The sequence below is a fragment of the Stigmatopora nigra genome, chromosome 15 (genome assembly GCF_051989575.1).
Source record: "Stigmatopora nigra isolate UIUO_SnigA chromosome 15, RoL_Snig_1.1, whole genome shotgun sequence".
In the NCBI taxonomy this organism is placed as follows: domain Eukaryota; kingdom Metazoa; phylum Chordata; class Actinopteri; order Syngnathiformes; family Syngnathidae; genus Stigmatopora; species Stigmatopora nigra.
Window position 1 is genome coordinate 7,613,772 of NC_135522.1, and position 12,644 is coordinate 7,626,415.

The window sequence follows — 12,644 nt, forward strand, 5'->3', positions numbered from 1 at the left end:
GAAACATACTAAAAATCCTTTTAAAGACACACTGCTCTAATTACTTCCTCCCTCCCTATGCCCTCCCTGCCTTGTATTCCTCACCCCTTAGACGCAGGTGTAAAATATCACATTTTTCCAGCATTTCTCCCTAAGGTGGCGCTGGCTTAGGCTCACACAGCACCAATTTCCCCTTTCATATTTTTTTTTTCGACAAAAAACGTCCTCCGCCCATGCATCCCGTACTTTGATGTGCTTGCCACATCTGCACAGGTTTGTTAGCAGGTGAGGAATGAGGACACAATTAAGACAGAATGAAGTGGGACAAGGCAAGATGCATGTTATGTACTAATGGAAGGCGAGCTTCTGATGATCTAGAAAGTGATGAGTTCGTCTCAAAACGGCGGCAAAGGGATCGGAGGGCTGTTTACTAATTGCAAATGTACCTGCCTCTCATGATAGCTTCGAGACTGCGGGGGCCCAGGTGGTTCATGAGCGGGTGTGTGAAAACTGAAAGATGGCGAAGGGTGGGCATTATGTTTATGTGCTTTGATTAATCCAGCGCCATGAAACCTGGCCAACTTCACCATCCCTATTAAGAGCTGTCATGCTTTATGTGAGGTGGCGATAACTTAGAAGACAGATGAGGTACTCCACAGAAAAGGATTAATATTACACACTTTACTGTATACTTGGTTGACTTCAGTCAAATAGCTTTTTGACATATATGTACTGCACACCTAATTATGATTTTATTTCATTTTTTTATCATTATATGAACAACATTTCTTCCTGTCAACACAGTGAGTCGATATACATAATTTTCAATTACAGCACTTACAATAGCAAACTACAGTGCAGTGAACCCTAGTAAAATGATCCTTTATATGACAATTGCCTATTTTTGTATTTGAAATAATAACAATCATTTCAACTTAATTGCCAGGCCACCTTTTTATCCATTTAAACATTGATGAATTTAATTTGGTCTTTTTTTAATACTAAAATAAATAAAGCATCATATTTGAGTAGCCTGCAAGCAATTTTGTACAGGAAACATTGGGCCCAAAAGGTTAAAAAGGTTAAGAACGCTTCTTTAGGTGACATTAAGTCCAGATTTGTCCAAAATATTGTACTCTATGCAAAAAGCACAGTACACTTCTCTGGCTTCGGCCCAACTAGAAGAGTTGTGCGTGAGTATGGCAAGGCTTCTCATTAAGGAGCCTGCCAAATTTGCCGCATTGTAACAATAACCATTACATTACATACTAGAAGTAACCAGAACAACTTGATATCCTTGAAATCCCCCAAGTTTCAGTTTAAGTATACGGGTGTGTAAAGTAGATATTTCGTAAACTGTAATTACCTTAATTGTTCCCTCTTCCCAGTTGTTAATGGTAACCACCACTTAGCACCCTTTGAAATAACCGCTGAAAAAAAGTCAAGAAAAAATGCCGCGATTCACTTTTGTATTATGATTCAGGTGCTGAATCTTCCTGGTAAAAAATATTTAAAAAAAATAAAAAAATAAAGAAGAATAGATGGGAATTTCACAGCATCTAGTGGCTTTGCCAAAGATGAACTTTAAGTCACTAAAACAAAAAAGTCAGAGGATTGCTTTGTTTTTGGAACTGCATCCTCTGATCTTGTCAGTTTACAGTAACTGAAACTTAAACAAACAAGTGAAACCGGGACAAATATACAGTATCTTATAGCAAAGAATGAAATATAATGTTTTGTTATTTGAACTGACATGTCTGATAAACAATGGTTTATGGCATCAACACAGACATTAAGTAATTTAAGCCATTACATGTGCAGAAACACGCACATATGCAAACTATGATATGGGATTGCACTTGAACAAATATATGAACAGACACATACATAAACACGCAACTATAATAAGGCCCAGACTTTGGCCAACCAAGCTGTGGTTTGAAAAAGAGAGACACAGGCTATTCATATCCTGCCGAATGAGAGGTTACAGTTTGAGCTTGTGTAACTTAGGAAGCGCATCTCCTTGTGAGATTTTACCTACTTCGTTTAGTAGAAAGTCAGGCAGGCGATATAATTTGGGCAAGTTTAACAATAGTTTTGTCAAGTACAGGCTACATGAATCCTTTGCACAATAACAATTGGAATAATCCAGGGAAAACATTGCTCATAGCATTTGGTCTCAGCATCAATCCTTTCTTGTCATCATCAATTGGTGGGATAACACCGAAGGAAAACCATTTGTCCCACTAAATGGTGCCCTTGTCAACTTCTCTTGGCTTTCTTTTAAGCTCTTAAACTGGCCGGTCCAGCTGAGGGATATATTTTACTCTGTTCATAATCACAGAGTAGCTTAAAAGAAGTCAGACTAGCAATTCTGAGTGTCTCTTTCTGTTAAATGATTCAGCACTGAAAAATGGTTCGTGAACAAAATATCAGGTTCAAACATCCTAAAAATTGTACAGCAAACATGCCCATGGATGGCTAGAATAGGCTCTAGCACCCCTGTGATCCTTGTGAGGATAATCAGTAAGGAAAATGAATATTCATTTAGACCTGGCATCATATTGTGTTTGGACAACACATGTTGGATCATGTAGTTTTATACAATATAAAATTAAATGTCTACATGACCTAAAACGTGATGCCCACTTATTTGGATGCCAGGTCCTTTTGGGGCAATGTTTTTAAATACTAAAAATAATAATTTTCTTTGTATAGGGGTATGGATTTTTTTCATAATATTGCTTATTAACTGTGTTAAGCATTGAAATCTTGAGTGTGAAGAAATTAAATTTCTGATTAAGTTAAAAAAAAACAAGCTCACATAGAAATAACAATGCTCGCCCGCACAAAATTCTATCAAAGCACTGAAAGATGTCTTTGTTTGTTGGTTTTTATATCAGTCCCAAATACTTTTGTCAAATATTTTATCAATGGCTCAGAGACCATAAAAAACTGGCTCTGATTAGATTTATGGGTTAGTTCTTGTGGTAAAAAGTGTGTGTGTTCATGAGTGTTTTTGTGTGTCAATGATTTTTGCTGAATCAGTGAGCAATGCAGGTGAAATGGCAGTGACAGGAAATGCCATTGTGCTGGAGTATTGTGTGCTGCCACCACAGCTAAACACTTTGCTCTCCATTCAAGTTGCAATGAGTGATGGGCTTCAAGCCTGCACAGCACATGGGCCCAGGCAGGCGACACACATTATTCAGCAGCATACAGATGGAAAGAGAGACAGAGAAAGAGAGAGAGAGTGCATTTCAATTTGATTATAAGAATTAGATGTGATTGGATGTTGTGAAATTTCTTCTAGCTTTCTTACATGCAAACATATTTAGCATCCATCCATTATGATGGACCTATAATTAATATTCATTATTTAAATTCCACCAGAATAGCTTATCACAAAAAATTACTAAGTTTTACAACATTTTTAAATGACATACATTATACACACTTGTAGGGGTATAGCATCACATCCTATATAAAAAAAAGTATTCCCAAAAAAGATTTCAATTATGTATAATGCATAATGCTTTTGTGTGGTTGTCAATTGATAATTAAATAACTGTTGTGTTATCATTTCAGGCAACTGAAAACTTTCTGTTGAATGAAGAACCCTCCAGAGGTCCTGGGATGCCTGAATGCTTTGTTGTATCAGATTCATACAGGGTATGCATTATTATCATTACTATTGTTCTTGTTGTTGTGAGTCATTGAATCATTACTCATTATTACTATGACGGACAGTTGGTGTTCAAGCTCATGGTAATTGCCACAATTATAATGTCATTCACGGCACCATAAGTCAGCTGCAACCCATTACAATCATTATTTCCACACACAAATTCAATCCCCCAGGAATGAAAATGTACAAAAATGTGAAAACAGCACCAAAAAAACTTAAAGCAAGATTGCATTTGGTATGCAATGTGATATAAATCGTAAAAATAGAGTGAAGGGTTGAGAAAAGAAAGGTGACTGGGAATGTGATCGCTAATGAGGTGGGAGCCCCAGCTTTTCTATTCTACAAGCCTTCCTTTTCCATGAGTTAAGACTCACGCCAAGTCTCGCAGAAAATCTGGTTTGCTACAGAGTATCATATGTCCCAGGGTGCAGAGATGAAGCATGATGGCTGTAATTGAGGTGCACGGCTGGTAGGAGGGTTTTTTTTCTTCGGGGGTGGGAGAGGAAGAGCGTCAATGGACCTGTATTGGATTCCAAGGGCAGTGAGTTCAAGAGCATCCGCACGAGGGTGACTACCTCACACTCATCATAAGGAGATCGGCCCCAGGGAAACATCAGAACTTCCCTCCCTTTTGGGCCTTACTCAACTTAATGAATGACTGTTATGCTGGTCAATACACTGTGAGAAGCATATGTGATAATAAATGGCCATACCTGATATCATTGAAACATCCGTAGGAATATTAGCAAAATACAGCACCCCTTTGCTGAATATTATACATTGCATGTTCATTCCTGTAAATAATAGCTTAACTTAATTGGCTAAGACAAAGTAAATTGACGGTCTTTCCTCATCTCCCATCATCGTCGCAGTGAAGCAAATCGCTACATATGCTTCATCATTTTCCTTGTCTTAGCCTTTGAGGGAATTTCCTAGTCTCATTAACTCCCTGTTGAGTATTTTTTTTTCATGTTGGCTCCTAATGGTTTGTTCGCTGTACTTCGTATATTCTGTCTGTTGTGTTTGCCTACATTAGTTTGTAAATACAGAACTAATACCACTTACTTAAATTCTGACAATGGGAGCACTACTGTCATCTACTGTAATGGATGTGAAATTACACTTTATTCCAGTATAGGCAAGAAAGGTCAGCCATAGTACTACATTCAGTTTTCAGTACTAGAGAGTTGTATCTAATATGTGGTGACTAAACTGGCAGGCCAGAAAATTTTGAGTTTGTCAAGCTCACAAGCCAATTTACTCTTTATATCAATTTTCCTGATGAAATCATAACTCAAATGTCATTAATCCAAAAGATAAAACTATACAAGGATCCAGGTCAGAGGAGAATGGAGCTTCTTCAAAACAGATTGAAGTATAGCCAGAAGGTGTCTAATACTCAAGGCACTGTGAACTCACATGTTGTCATGGTGAAGTATCCACAAGTCCTGCCACAACTCTTCTTGACAACAAGAAGAAAGCAAACGCCACAGGACCTCTATGTAGTCGTGCTGGTTGATTGTCTGGCCTACTTTAAAGTATCGAATTCATAATTTGTAGGTTAGAGATAAAATACAAAAACCTTTATGATAATGGACCTAGAACTTCTCTGACCCGCATTATGTATTAATTGAGAGAAGTAACAGACACAATAGACTTCAGGCAATTTTGGACCTGATTTGTCAAGAGTCTTGGGCAGGTCATTCATTCATTGCTCCTATATTTGGAGTCATTCAGAGCAACGGCAGCCAGACCTCGAGCTAGCCACCAAACCACACGCCGCTTTCTCCCTTCTACACCACAGCGACAGCTGGGTGTGGTGTTAATAAAGCCTGTGATAGTAGGCAGTGTGCACAGACAAACTTTTGATTTCCATGCTTAACTAACCAGTTTTGACTCTCCTCAACAGAAGCTATTTGTACTTTGTTTGTATACAATAGTTGAAAACGTAAATTAGGCTTTCATCCTCTATTCTGGAGCAGTTGTAAGTTTGTATGTTTGAATTTTTGTTAATAAAACACAGCGAGAGTAAACATATGGTTCTAGCATGTGCTTCTTAATGAGAGATTTACTAACATGAACCACTAAATGCGTGGATCATTTTAGAAGCACCAAAATGTGTTACTTGCGAGCGGACCCAATTGAAGGATTACAATTTGTGTTCATTCACTCAATTTGCAACCATGGTGCTTGCAATTGCATAGAACTGAATTCCTAAAACAGTTTCAGGTATGGATTGTTCTAAGGCACGACGACTGGACGTGGCCAACATAGTTCTAAGGGAGTTTTGGCAAGACCCTGGGGGTTCCCAACACCATGACCATTGTACAAAGTTATTCCCTTTGTGTTTTTGGGGCTGTTGTGAGCATTTAGTAGCCACACAGAGCCAAATTTCTTAATTTATACTGCACAGGTTTGCAACTTAAACACATAACTAATAGGCCTAATAAATCCCTAGGTATGGGTGTGAATGTGCAAGGCTGTCCAACCGATTTATAGGCTCCAACACCCCCCCTGCGACCCTAATTGAGATAAAGCGGTTCAAAAAATGAGATGAGATATATGTATGTATATATATTTCACTAAGGTAGTTTTGATACTCCTTGATTATATGTCAGTCTTCAGTGTTTGGCATAATTTTTCCTTTCAACGGCAGTTGAATGCTGACTGTTTGGCTTGGCCTGACATGAAAAGTACAGATGTGGCCTCTGAACGGGGTGAAAAATGGTTCAGTGGATAAATAGTCTTCACTCCATGAAATAATGCATCTATTCACACGCCCTCAAATGAATGAAGGTGTTAAATGCAGAAAAAAACGTAGCTTGGAAGATTATTTCGTCACCAGATGCAACGGAACGGTTTCCAAACAGCATTTGACATAATTGTTAAAGACAAATTGGACATTTAGTAAATAGCTGTTATTGATGGTGGCAAATGTCCAATCTTTTTTTTAACTGGGAGGGTTGGCAGTTAGTGTTCTTGCAAATTATTATTCTTGTTTTTGTTTGCAGTTATTCCTCCAATAAAACCTTATTTTCTATTTTGTGAAATATTTAGTTTTTAACCATAGCCTGCCGTTGACAAGGAATGACATCCAATTAATTTAGACTGGGAGGAGTGGCTGTAAATGTTTAAGTAATTACACGTCTAACGCTGTCAATGGCAGCCAGGGAGTTAATGCATCACTACTTTGAGTCCACGTTCTGTATTCCCCACCAAACAATTTGCAAACTTTTGCTCGGAAAATATACAAGCCGCACCATTTGTTTTGCGGCTGCCGCATCTATTCAACCGCGTCTCAAATGGGATGATTTGTTCCGAATCCTAAGGGTCATTGAACGCAACCAGAGCTCACGTGCCTGTCATCTAGCGTCGCAATGACATTTCGTCAAATAACCGAAATAATCATTGTCTAAATATCACTACAATTATGTCAGAATCTGCGATCCTGTTACAAAATGTACAGGATAGCGTTGGATGTCCTGCAAATACGAGAAGAGGGTGGGAGGCAAACTTTTTCCCCTCAAAGTTTGTGTAAGCGTTCTAGGCGGGGTTACTGTAAGCTTGCAGCATGGAGTGAGAGAAACAGGACGGCGAGCGATTGCAATGCTGCACCACGCCGAGCTTCCATCCAATTTAAATAAGCTGATCGCTTCTTCTGTGTGAAAAAATCACCATGTACTCTCCGTACTGCTTGACACAGGTAAAGTGCTTCCTCTTTTTCATTGTTTTACGTCGCTTTAACCGTGGGACGCCAGTTTTCGCTTGCGCACAGCATGTAGTGATTACATTTTGGGAAAAAAAATCATTGTGCTTTATTCGATTTCCAACAAACTTGCGTTTTGATACTTTTCCTGATTTGCCGCAACTCTCTAGCCGTGTATTTGGAAAGAAAATGGCGCATATGTATTCCCAAATGTATTTTATCCCACCCTCTAAAAGGAGGGAATCCTATATCGGGAGGAGGAGAACATTCAGAGTGCCTGGTTATGCAGACAGAGTTTGGGAGTTTAATATTGCAATTTGTGGAAGCGATTTGTGTGTGGATCCTTAATAGATTTACGGTCGCTCTGCAGTTGTATAGACTTTTCGAAGAGATGGAACACTGCTTTGGCCAATTTAGATGTTTTGCACTTGAACGCAACACGTGATCTGGCGATAGAATGAAGTTCATGATTTCGTATCTCCTGAAGTGCGTGTGTGCGCGCAAGTGTGTGTATGAGCGCACGCCCGCGCCTGCAGATATCAGTAGGAAATGGGACGGGAGGGGGTTGCTCCTGAAAGACTTCATTCAAACTGTCATTTTGTTAACATCTGTGAGGAAGTTTTCACTCCCTGATTTGCTTGTCAGCCTCCAAGATCATGCAGAAACCGCCGAGTTTTATGAACCTTGAAGTAGTGAAGTTGCGTGAGACGCCCCAAAAAGTTGATCGTGGCCGCTTCCATCCTATTAAGATGTTTTTTATATATGTATAATGTGTTGTGATAAACGTTGGATGTTTTAAAAAACATAGCCATATACTATAAACCCGATTATTCTGAGATGGAGATGAACCTGTGTGTGTGTGTGTGTGTGTGTGTGTGTGTGTGTGTGTGTGTGTGCGCGCTCGAGCGCGCCTGTGTGTGTGGGGGGTGTTTGGGGTTCATACAATATACTGTAGTATCATATTACTGAAATTACACAAACTATAGTCTAGGGTTGGCTGTTAAATTTATGTTATAAATTCATGATTAAAAGATAAAATCAAATCTAATTTTTGGTTGGGTTTTCTCCCCAAAATAAAGTGTTTTTTTCAATATATTATTCCAAGAGAAAGAGTTTGAAAGAGTCAGTTATTGGTTTTTATTTGGGGGCTGACAGCATAAAATGGGGGGAAAGAAAGAGACCGATCTTTAAGGCAGATCTTTTGCATTTTATTTTTGTTTAACAAAAAAAAATGTTAGCCCTTTAAAGGGTAATTGACAATTCCTGATATTAAAAAAACAAGCCATATGTAGCCGTATATAAGACGTAAATACCAAATGTCGGGTCATGTACCCCACACTATTTTTATTTGGTATATAAATATGACCTAGATGAGCCAAAAAGTATTGTCCACTTGTGTAACACCAGATCTTAATTATAAATGTATGTATATTTGTAATTATTATTATACAAATAATGATTGTAATTGTGAATAATTGCTTTTCATACAACATTTCAATGAAAAGAGGAAAAAATACATATAAAAGGTTTAGTAAAATCTAAATGATTAAAAACATTTAATACTAAAATTATTACTATTTTTATTTAACTCAGTGCCTGTAATTAAAATGGAAGACTGAAAGGATTGACTGTGAATGCTTGTGTTGCAGTGCCATTGACGGTGCTAGATGTCCAATTGATTTTGACCTTTTGATCATTTGCCCTTACCTGTGAATGACCGTCAATGAGTTTAATGAGCTCTGTGTTTTGTTCTTATGATGTCCTTTAAAATAATTGGTCTGATAGCAAAAAAACCCTAAAAAAGCCAAATAATTTTACATAAAATTCCTACATTTCTTTTCCAAACCACTCAACCTTATATGGGGGGTTCTTGAGCCTATCCCAACTGACTATACCAGGCAAGGGACACCTTGGACACCAATGAGATGGACAACCATTCACGCTCACACTCATAACTAGAGGCAGTTTAGATAGAGTAAGGTAAACAATTTGGAAATGTTATCTTCATGCCATATCGCCCAGTCTTACTTTAGTCAGTTAAAAAAACAACAACACAGTTTTATAATTTCTAATTGAAGAGAAAAAATGAAAAATGCAAGTGTATGGTTTTGTATTCCTATTCTGTTTCTACTTGTGAAACCAACTTGCTCCTTTTCAGGTTAATCTGGTCTTATGTTGCAAATAATTCTGTGTATTATTTTATTTTTTTGGCTGTTCTCTTTCTTGGATCAAGCAAAACCTCTTTGTATTCATCAAGTTCATCAGTGGTGTGTAATTTATTGCTGATTTTACTGGGATTTCATTTAACAAGTTACTTTTTACTGTTATGGAAGCACAATGATCTCTTTGCTGTCTTTCTTATGTCTGGTGTCCACTCAAGAATTTGTATCAACAAGAACATTTTGTCCTGTTTGTCGGCCACACATTGTTAAGTGGATTTGAGCTTTGAATTTTTCTTTAACCATCTTTAAATATGAATTTGACACAGAGTTGAACAACCCTGCTAAAAATGTGTCAGAGTCACCTCAACCTTGTAGTGATACTGGAATCTGACAGAATCATTGCAATGTTATACTTGATGCCTGGAAGCCGGTTATTATTAGGAAATTGTGTATATAGTGCTTATGGGGTGAATGCATATTTTATTGTTAGATATCTTTCCTCAATGAAATGATTGCAGACAGACAGCACATTTTGTCTATTTAATTCTTGTTAATAATTGAAGAAAAAATGATGATCAGGCCTCGGCTATTGCAGCAGTCATCGATAAATGAATGATTAACAGTGAGGAATGATAGCCGGAGAGTGGGGCTCGTGCTGCGCAGTGGTTACGGTGTGTGTGTATACATGTGTGTGTGTGTGTGATTTCTAGTCAAAATCTTCTGCTTTGAATTCAACCTGCATTTGCATCTTGGACCACTCAAAGTCCTTGCAAAAAAAAAAAAAGCTATTTATTTTACCTTATGTCACATTGGTGTCACAGTATAATTTAACAATTTAAAATATGTGCACAATTTGATAAATTTGTAATGTTTTCATATCACACTGTTTTCATTGGTGCGACACTTTTAACTTATTCCTTCCCTCTGCCCCCACTGCCCGCCTGGACGCTGACCCCCTGCTCTCCTCGCCTCTTAACACCCACTCAACACTAAAGTATTATCCTACTCACCTTCTAAACAATGCCCTAGTGGTAAGTCTTGTCCCTATTTATTCAGAATTAGTCTTTCCTTATATTCTATCTTGATAAAATGCTTTTTATCTGTGTGATAATCTCTAGGGACATGTTGACCTGCAGTCGGAATGATAGGCACATGCACCAATCGTTTTGTCTTTATTTGCTTTAGTCTGTCACTTGGCGAGTCAGCATTGCTGTGTAACATTTGACCACGTTGCTATTTCTGCTTAGCAAAGAGCCAAACTGAAAAAAATATACAGTTTATTGGGCAGTACTCTTATCAGTTTATTTTTTTAGGTGAATATATATATTAGGGATACGTAATTAATTGACTAATGAATCATGATCACAATTTTGGTAGACACCATTAAGTTAGGTTGCTTGGAAAGGATTATAGTGTTTAAATATGCAGGTTGTGTTGCACATATAATCAAACATGTTTCTCAACATTAGCTAACCACCAGGGGGTGAATGCATAGTTGACGCTTCATTAAGGTGCCCAAATAACAAGAAAGTACCATTGTTAAATAATGGCGAGAGAAAAAAAGGGACTTTTATTGCAAAAAGTGCAGATGAAAATTGTCTTGTGCAGGATTTGTCACCAAAAGATTAAAAAAAAATCATTTTAATATTCAGGATAAGTGACATTACACAAGAAAATAGCGTGTTATATTTATTTGTGTAAATATAAGTATTTTTCAGTTGGCTTCATATTTTATTTATATCATCATTTATCTGAAAGTTACAGTCAAGTACAAAATGTATTTTCATACTACAATGAAATACTTAAGTAACACAGAAAAAATACTGGTCTATTCCCAAACAATGAATAACACTGACAAATACTTGTGATTGAAAAATAGCTTTACAATTTAATAATTAAGAATACAAAATGTGATTCATGCAGGTTACCAAAAACATTTTACTTTGCGACTTATCATCATACATATACTACAGCATATACATGTATGCCGAGCCGACTATGTATGTATATACTGTAAAGAGATGAATGGTGGTTTTGTGGTACGAGTCTAGTGCAAATACTCTCATGTATCTCCAAGAGGATGTATTGTATTTTTGTTCCATCCCCACCAGACATTATCAACTTTTTAGAGAGCAGTGTTGTGAAAGAAAACAGTTAAATATTATGCTGAGTGGCAGGCGTGAGAAAGCATTATAAAAACAGTTTTCTTTGATTTAAAGAGATGTGATCAACATGGTGACTTTACAAAAGATGTTTTTATATCTATGTATCCAGGCGATGTGAAATACTGAATTCGACCTTTAAAATTTGATTACATATTTGTAGATTAGACCCAACTTTTAACCAATTGACGACGGTAGATGTCCAATCCCAGTCCAAATTAATTAGATGGCAATTGCCCTGGAAAATATGCATTCACATCCAGAACTCCCAGTTTAAATGAATTGGACGTCTGTCCTTGCCAATGCCAAGGGACAGGTAAATACTATGTTACATTAAATGTTTCAGTATAAAATAACCCAACCCACACTCCAGAAAACCATATTAAAAACACACTTCACAACTTTGGTGCCAGTTTCCATTTACAGTAGTTAGTGCATGTCATTTACTTTCATTCATTTTATTTTCAATCTATATGTACACCCCATATTCTACATTTTTCTACAAAAAGTGCCATCAATTCAGAAAATTCAGTTACCAAAAAGGCTGATGAGGTCATTGTAATTTGGGTTGATATGCAAGGCTGAAAGGGTCCCAAATGCATTTATGGTTGATTGTACACTGCAAATTGTCTATAGGTATGAATGTGAATGTGAATGGTAGTTTTTCTCTTTGTACCTGCAACTGACTGGCAACCACTTTAGGGTGTATTCCACCTCACGCCCACAGGATAGGCCCCAGCAACCTCGTGAGAATAATATGTATGGGAGATTAATGAATGAATGAGTAAACATCTGATAAATTATGCTTCATTGTGTCTAAGTTAAGTGTGGATGGGTTGATTCAGAATAACTAATTTGTTACGTTCATTACTGACATTTTATGTTATCCACCAAACATGGAATACTTGGAGGTGAAGTTGCCTGATTGGGGGATACTGTCTGTTAGG

The 12,644-nt window shown here is 37.4% G+C and overlaps 1 protein-coding gene across 16 annotated transcripts in view; it reads left to right on the forward strand.

Annotated features, from left to right (window-relative positions):
- The window catches only part of nfixb (nuclear factor I/Xb), a 103,381-nt gene that overhangs the window by 12,206 nt on the left and 78,531 nt on the right, over positions 1–12,644 (forward strand). For 10 of the 16 annotated variants that reach the window (XM_077733797.1, XM_077733812.1, XM_077733800.1 and 7 more), the window contains exons 2-3: positions 3,568–3,651; positions 10,531–10,566. In XM_077733797.1, the coding sequence (XP_077589923.1) occupies positions 3,568–3,651; positions 10,531–10,566 (120 nt within the window). Of the gene's footprint in view, positions 1–3,567; positions 3,652–6,849; positions 7,371–10,530; positions 10,567–12,644 lie in introns of those variants that run through there. The other 6 variants (XM_077733801.1, XM_077733804.1, XM_077733816.1 and 3 more) reach the window with 3 other exon arrangements.